General features: G+C 42.7%; 1 protein-coding gene across 1 annotated transcript in view; it reads right to left on the bottom strand.

Annotated features, from left to right (window-relative positions):
- The window catches only part of akap13 (A-kinase anchoring protein 13), a 71982-nt gene that overhangs the window by 26491 nt on the left and 37125 nt on the right, over window positions 1–8366 (bottom strand). Inside the window, exon 13 of the mRNA XM_034880207.1 lies at window positions 8107–8174. Within this exon, the coding sequence (XP_034736098.1) occupies window positions 8107–8174 (68 nt within the window). The remainder of the gene's footprint in view (window positions 1–8106; window positions 8175–8366) is intronic.

The following is an 8366-nucleotide window of genomic DNA, read 5'->3' on the forward strand; positions in this document are numbered from 1 at the left end:
CCCCCCCCCCCAACACGTAGGAGACAACAGACAGCATTTGTCAACCAGCTGCACATGTTTAATGTCTGTGTAAAGCTCTGCGGAACTCTTATGAATTATTATTTTATTCCTCAATGAACAAATCTTTCCCAAATATCCTGCAAAATGTAGTATGTACATATATATTTTTTTCCAGTGAATTTAAGGAGTTTGCTTTGAAAGATTTTTATTTATCTTTAAATTTTTAAATATCAATTATATTTAATTGATATTTGGATAATATTTTGGTACATATACATACATATATCTTATGTCATATCATATTTTAACCATTTAACCTAAATAAATAAAGTATGATTTGCAACTGATTGTAATTAAAAGCTGTGTAACTGTAACTGGTCGAGGTGGAAGTCAATAGTGAAAACAGAACGGGAGGTCAGAGGGAAAATTTCAAGTCAGACTGCATTAGTTCATCATAATTATTTTTCTTTTAATACACAAAGTTCTGCATTCAGATCATGAGCCCTATTTTAACGATCTAAGCGCACGGCGTGAAGCGTATGGCACAGGTGCATGTAGGCCGCGTCCAAATCCACTTTTGCTAGTTTGAGGGCAGAAAAAAGGGTCCGTGCAACATGCGCATGGTTCCAAAGGGTTGTACTTAGAGTCTTTATTAATTCATAGAAGTTTTTTGGGCGTAACATGCAATCAACCAATCAGAGGTCATCTCCCATTCCCTTTAACAGCCAGGCGCATTTGGACCTTGGCGCATTGTTGTTGTGATGGCATATTTGCACCGTAATATTTTTACACTGTATGTAGAGTAATCTTTTGCATGTGTGTGTGCTGCTGTGCATCCCTGTGTGTGCAACAGGCGTAGTGTGCGCGTGCTGTGCATTAGCCTAGGCACATTTTACTATAGTGCTGTTAAAATACCACAACAAAAGGCTGTTATTGATTTTAGACAGGTTGTTGTTGTTGGTCAATTGTGAGATCACTTCCCGCTACCTCAAGATAGCAATACGCACAAAATGCGCCTGAACACACCACCTTGTAAGTCCAGATATTACTCATCCGAGCCCGCTGAACGGACACACAGCAGATCTTTGACATGACACACACAGCACACCGAGTTTAGGCACCAGCTTTAAATCCAAGGAGAACCTGAGGGAAGGCGAGGAAGTAGAGTAGGACAAAGACACAAGTGGGTTGGGACATTTGTTAATGACTCGCTCATTACAGAGTCAGTGTGTAGTAAATGTCCATATTGAGAGACCAGAAATAAAAATCAAAAAAATAACAGTTGGAATCACAAGACTCCATATTCACAAGCGCAGTCCGAATATTTCCTTTGATCCGATCACTATCCCAGTAGTAGCTCGGCAAGCAAACTACTCCCCTCCCCCAAATAAAAGCTAAAACCATAGACAGACATCATGTTTAGTAAGCCTGATGACACACACACTCAGGCTGCTTCTCTGACCTCAACTTCCTGTCTCGCTGGATTGCACCCATCCCTGCAATAAGCTCCGTACTCAGACACTTTCTACTGAAGAAGAGGCTGTTATGTCTTCCACTTAGTCAGCAAGCAAACGAAGCCTGCACTTGCCTAGATCACTAACCCAGCCCGGAGTCCATGTCTCTGTCTGTCTTAGTCCCATCTCCTCTTTCCTTTTCTTTTCAGACGTCCATCCAGACTCAGAGGAGTGTGTTTTGTGTGTTTGTTGCACAAAGAAGACAGTGTGCAACTGGATGACAGTGTCTTTGAAAAGGCAACCCCCCCCCCCCTGCATCGCCACACGTAGCACACAGTCACCCTGTTTACACTGATCCGCACTGGGTTTCAGGATCTCTTATGCTATAATTTACTTTTTCATTGGACTGCACCCCCACAGGCTTGTTCCAGGATGCTCTTCCACACTCTTAACAAAACGTGCCTAGACCGGTATCCAGCAGTGAGTTACAATTATGAACAGAGGAGACTGGATGTGCAGAAAGAAGAAGCGTGTCAGAGTCTGACAATATTCAGGAAGATAAAACTACATATATTTGATGTGTTTTTAAAGATTCTTTTCTCTTTAGTAAGAGCAAATGGGCTTGGAGCTGAGGGACCCAGATAGTGTTAGATGATGCACTAACTAGTGCGTGTTTTATTATTGCAAGATTAACGTTCTTTTTGGCCTAGCAAACGTTTTACTTTTTCCCCATGCTATTGCAACAACTAGTGACGTTAGAAAAACTACAACACCACACCGGAAACACACCAACAGGCACGGCGCACACACGCCGTTTGGGCTTGCGAGCCGGCCAAAGAGTAGTAACTTTACGTTTTGAGTGGATGGCGAGTCCGAGACGCCAAAATGGACACCAATAAGATTCTGATTGGAATGTTGACTTTTCTAAAAAGCTGCTACCAGCCAGGTTAAAGCTAATATAGTTAGCCTAAAGAAACAAGGGGCCCCTCTGACCCAACTAACGATACGGTTCGGAGCCGTGACGCTGTAAACGTAACACTAATCTACTACAGAAACCTGTGTCTGATCTAAGGTCATTTCCACTGATTTAATGTTCTTGGATACACGGACTTCATTGCTAGTGCGCGTGACCTGCAGGTCTGATCAATTTATCAAATTAACGAGCTGGCCCCGCTGTCAACCACAACCTAAAATTTAGAGGAAGCAACATGCAGTCACTGTCATACACTTCTGCCTGGATTATTATATGAATAGAATGGTGTCGTGCTAGTCAACCAGCATATTTCTATCTAATTTCCCTCTTGAAAACCACTTCAGAAGAGTAACGTTAGTCACAAGGCTTAGCTTACTTGCTCTGTTGTTTCTAAGCATTAAAGTTTAACAAAGAATGGTTCACATTTGAAATTACCTTTTTTAATGTGTATCTTCTATGTAGATGCACTCCCCTACAAAATCACCGCAGTTGTTGAAAATTATTTATTATTTCCAAATAGAGCTATTTATGTCATCTTTTAAAAATGACTTTCTTTTTTCATATCGCAATATGTATATATAGGGGGAAAAAATATCGCAATGTCAGATTTTTTTCCAATATTGTGCAGGCCTACTAAATATCATATCTGTGTGTATACCTCTGTGTGTATATTAGTATGTGTAATGTGAACGCGCGGTTGTACCTTGCCGCTTTGCTATGATGATGGGGGATTTGCACCAACATATTTTTATTTGTAATCTTTTGTGTGTGTTTGCTGCTGCTGCACTTCCCTGTGTGCGTAACAAGCATAGTGTGCAGGTTGTGCATAAGCCTAGGCACATTTTACTAATGCACTGTTAAAAAATAACAATGAAATGCTGCGTTTCTGACTTTAGATCAGGTTTTTGTTGGTCAATGGCACAATCACTTCCCGCTGCCTCAAGATAGCAATACGCCCAGAATGCACCTGAACACACCTCCCTGTAAGACTAGCACGCTCATGGGTGCAAAGAGAGGTGCAGGTGCATTTGCTATTTCAACAACGTGGGTGCTGGATGGTCTTAAAATAGCAAAGACACTTGCGTCGGGCTTTGTGTTGCGGCAGTTGCAAGATAGGGCCCTAAGTGGCTTGAATAAGTTTACACACGCATGATAAAGTTGATTAAAAAGAGGGATAAAAAACGTTTCGGGGGAATTGAGCTCGATGCCTTAATAAAAAAAAGGACACAAATTTTCTTTGTGAACGATATACATAGAAATTGGCATAGGGAACTTTCCATAAAATCATCTCTCAATGCCAATCAAACTAGCAATTAAGCTAACTGAAATAACACCATGTCAATCTCTAGGTACGGTGGAGGGTATGTGATGAGGGGGGGTTATTTTAATTCCAAAGGCCAAGGGAACTTTCTCAGGATGCATAGTATTGTGGATTCATGAAATAACTGGCCTTTAAAACTAAAAATGTGCCTGTCTCTATGGGAATTTAAGATAGGGGGGTGTATACTTATGCCCCCTGTATTTTAACATAGGGGGGGTTTATACTTATGCCCCCTGTATTTTAACAAAGAACATTTATTTATTTACAATACATTATTCATTCACAAAGAAAACTAGTGTCCTTAAAAGATTGGGTTTTCCAATTTTGTTTTGAATTAAAGCATTAAGATCAATTTCCAAAAGATGTTTTTTTACTCCTCTTTTTAACCAACTTAAGCATGGATGTGTAAACTTTTTAGACCACTGTATATCTAATGTAAAATCCCTCCGGCTGGAGCCTACAGTAAATATGACTTCCTTCAGAATGTAGATCCCATGTGAATCAAATTAGGACCACCAAACATTGAAACCAGTTCTGCTGAGGCAAAAACACAAGATGTCACTAATATCGATCTGCCATGGCAGAAACATGTGCAAGAAGGAAGATACGTCCTCTCAATGACTCCCCAGTGAGATAAATGACACGGCATCTTAAACCTTTAAGCCTTCTTCTCTGTTCAGTGTGAACACACAGACATAATTACAGCATCAGCATAATATTCATATCCTCACATATTTGACAGGGCTGTCGACACTTAGACACATTACCTGGACAAACAGGAATACAAGTGTGAACTCATCCTATTCTATAGAACGTGTGTTGCTGGTGTCTTAGCTCCCTATTGTCCGGGCTGATCTTCCAGTAAGAAACATATATGAGTTGTCTATGTGTTACATTGTGCGACAGTCTTCAGCTTTTGTGTGTTCATCATGACACATGTGACAGTTAGCCCTAACCCTGCTAGTTCTCATCTCCTTAAATGAAGGGTGTCCCGTTTGGCAAATACATCTCCTCCATCCCTCTCTAGGATGGGAGGAGCCACACTAGCCAAAGGGGAAGCTGTCTCCATGGCTACATTGTACTTCCTGTTTGCATCACCCAGAGCGTTGTGGAAAGTGTAGTTCCAAAACTCAGAAAAGGTTTATGCAAAAATAGAGAGACAAAAAAAATCAGGAGACCTCTATCCATCCAGATTTCTGAACATACCAGTAACATAAACCTGGTTTTAAACTGAGCTTTTCTCAGTAGTTAAACTTGTTCTGAAAATAACAACATGGAGAGATAGAAGCTTGAACAGTCCGGAGAGGGAAGCAGAACTGGGTTAATGAATGCACACTTTTAAAATATGTATACTAATATGCCAAACTCTAGCAAGATATCACCATCATACGTGGCCTCGGAGACTGCAGATACAATGACTTCTTGGAAATATCACAGGCTTAAACTACTGCAAAAAACAACGTATAATTGATTAACCGTCTAAAACAGCACTGCATTATGCAATTATTCAGACGCAACACACACACACACACACACACACACGTACCTTGATCAGCAGCACATCCACAGCCCTCTCTCCTTTGGAACAGAAGCTGTACTTGCGCCTGTGTCTCTCATACATGCTGGCAGATCCATGTGTTAACACGCAAGCTGCTGTGGGGGAAATTCGCAGCTTGAATCCTAAAATCGACCACACCTCTATTTGCTGTCTCTCCTTTCGGTCTAAACTCAACGAAAATCTTACGTATGAGAGCGGCTGAGGGTGTTCCCAGGGGGGAAAAAAAGATCCAACTGGCAGTTTCCAGAGCTGCAGGCTGCTGATTTTCTTCGCACCATAAGAGAAAAAAACCCGGCACAAATCAACTGGAACGAAACACTAAACCACTAATTGGCTTCAGAAGAGAGAACTGCGCCAACAAACAAAGCTCATGTGTACCTTAACTCCAGTGGAACAGATTCCAAAACCAAACCAAGATGAAGACTAAAACGTTCAAACTAAAAGAAGTCCACGGGCTGATGTGTAATCCAGTAGAGTCCACATATCGGCTGTCCCTTCTCGTTGCAATCTTGGGCGGAAAATGAGCCTCTCTGCCCACATCTGTTCAAACCAGCGGCCCCTCCCTCCATCCCTCCTTCCCACTCTCTTCCTTTTTTCCTTCAGGCCCTCCATTCCTCTCTCTCTCTCTCTCCCTCCCTGCCTTTCTCTCTCTCTCTCTCTCACATCTGTCCTTTGCTGTGAAACTAACGGCCTCTCATCTGTTTGCTGGCTCTGTGCATTGGAACAATGGAGCTCTATCTGATAAGTGCCTCTGCAGTGTGAGAGAACAGTAAGTGAAGGAGTGACTCTGTTGCTGATGTTCTTTAGTCAGTTACACCCAGACGCCCCCCCAAAGCAAAGTCAACCCTCTCATTTATCTGTGCTGCCGTCTGTTTCCTCCTCTGTTCAGTGAGTGAGTGAGTGAGTCAGTGAGTAATTTTGTGTGTGTGTGAGTATTAGTGTGAGTGTGTGCGTGAGTGTGTGTGTTGGTATATGTGGTTAACATGGACAACACGCCTGACATTTCAACTGGGCACCGCGGAACTAAGATGAATACGGGGACTATACTGTGTGTGTGTGTGTGTGTGTGTGTGTGTGTGTGTGTGTGAGTGTGTGTGTGTGGATATAGCTCTTAGTAAACCCTAAGCGTACGGTCCGTTACCAACTGGAACAGAACTTATGGCTGACAAGTGGAAACATTCAGCTTCATCTGTATCCAATCAGCTCACACAAACACAGCAATAACCATGGTAATCATCCAGTTGTGACGCAGACAGACAGACAGACAGACAGACAGACAGACAGACAGAGAGAGAGAGAGAGAGAGAGAGCGCGAGAGATAACCGGTTTATACTGATTTTTCCCAATTTCAAATGACGTCCCCAAAAGAAAACTTTGTCAACATCTGTTTTATCTAAAAAGATACATTTCTCTGTTTGTTCATATTACTTCAATATTATTGCAGCAAAATGGGATTGTCAAGCAGACAAACTGACCAACACATATATAATGAAAGATCCATACGTGGCGCTTGTGTATTGATACAGTTTTGCAACTGAAAATATTGCGATACTATACTGTATCGATTTTTCCCCCCACCCCTAGTATTACCTAGGCCTAAAAAGAGATTTATCTAGATCTTTCCACTGTCACAGAGAAAACGCCGTGATCTTAACCAGGTACAAGCTCCGCGATCACAACCTGGCAACCCTAACAGGAAGACAACTAAGCAAAGTAATAACATGTGGTCCGTGATGGATAGGTGAGACAGAGATGCACTTTCTCTAAATAACCTCTTAAAATTAAGTATTATCCCGGGAGAAGGAGACAGGGTTAATCTTACGGCTCACAAACACACACACACACACACACACACACACACACACACACACACTAAGGTTCCCATTTTTCCATCTTGAATCTTGCATCTTGAATTTCTCCCTGTGACCTGCTGCTCAGAACTACTGCGTCATTAGGAAACATTGGAAAATGATTTATATGGTTTCAGAGGTGACCATGGCCTGGCCTGGCCTGGCATGGCCTGGCCTGGCCAGGCCCGGATCTAACCTCACAGGCTTGTAGAGCAGTGAGGATGTGAGTACAGCTAACAGAATGCTGGGAGCTGGGGGTTTGGAGTCCAGTTCCCACAGCGTGTGCTACCTACCTCTCCTGCTCTCTGAAAGCTATCTCAATTCAAAAAACAGGGGGAGGGGGGGGGGGGGGCTCTCTGAAATTAGTCCAGGCCTCATTGAACAGCGTTAGATAATGTTTCAAACGTCTCAGGACTTCATACACACTTCTGCTACTGTTGGTGTAGTCTGGCTACACCACATTTCTATTCTGGCTTGTTTGTGTTTGTTTAAACCAATCACAGCGGTCCTGGGCGGCGCTACGCCCCAGATGTATTGATGGTGCCCTCGCAGAATCGAGAGCCAAAGGCAATGGACATTTTTGTCCCAGCACGGTAGATACGGTGAGACACACTACTTGAAGTGAAACACCAGGAAAGAGACTTTAGACGCGCTCCAATGAGAACTTTGGTGTACAAAGTAGTTAGTTTGAAGGAGACGGATGCCTTCACTTACAGATAATATCATGCAACTTATTGTATTTATTGCATTTATTTTATTGTATATTTTTATTGAGCTTTTAATGTGTCTGCTCAGAACAGCAGTGGTCAGACTGAGGGCAGTCCGGCTCTGGATGATCCATTGTGCATCTAGGATTGGACCCCTGTGTCTATGTGTCTCTGTTGGAACTGTGCAGCTGTCTCCGGTCAGACCCTCTGGAGGTGAAACCAGTATTCATTGTTTAAACTCACATGCAGAGGGTGTGTTCTGTCTTTGAGTCTCCTGGTCAGCTGATGCTCTGCTGCTTCTTCTTCTTCTGCTGCGGAAAAGGACAGACAAGATTAGTTCATTGTTACAGGACGTCATTCATGTCATGATTCAAAGATGTGCCAGGAAGGCTGGTCCTTTCCTCAGCTGCAGGCCAGCTGGAGCTGACTTGTTAGTGTGTGTGTGTGTGTGTGTGTGTGTGTGTGTGTGTGTGTGTGTGTGTGTGTGTGTGTGTGTGTGTGTG

Source organism: Etheostoma cragini, chromosome 8 (genome assembly GCF_013103735.1).
Source record: "Etheostoma cragini isolate CJK2018 chromosome 8, CSU_Ecrag_1.0, whole genome shotgun sequence".
In the NCBI taxonomy this organism is placed as follows: domain Eukaryota; kingdom Metazoa; phylum Chordata; class Actinopteri; order Perciformes; family Percidae; genus Etheostoma; species Etheostoma cragini.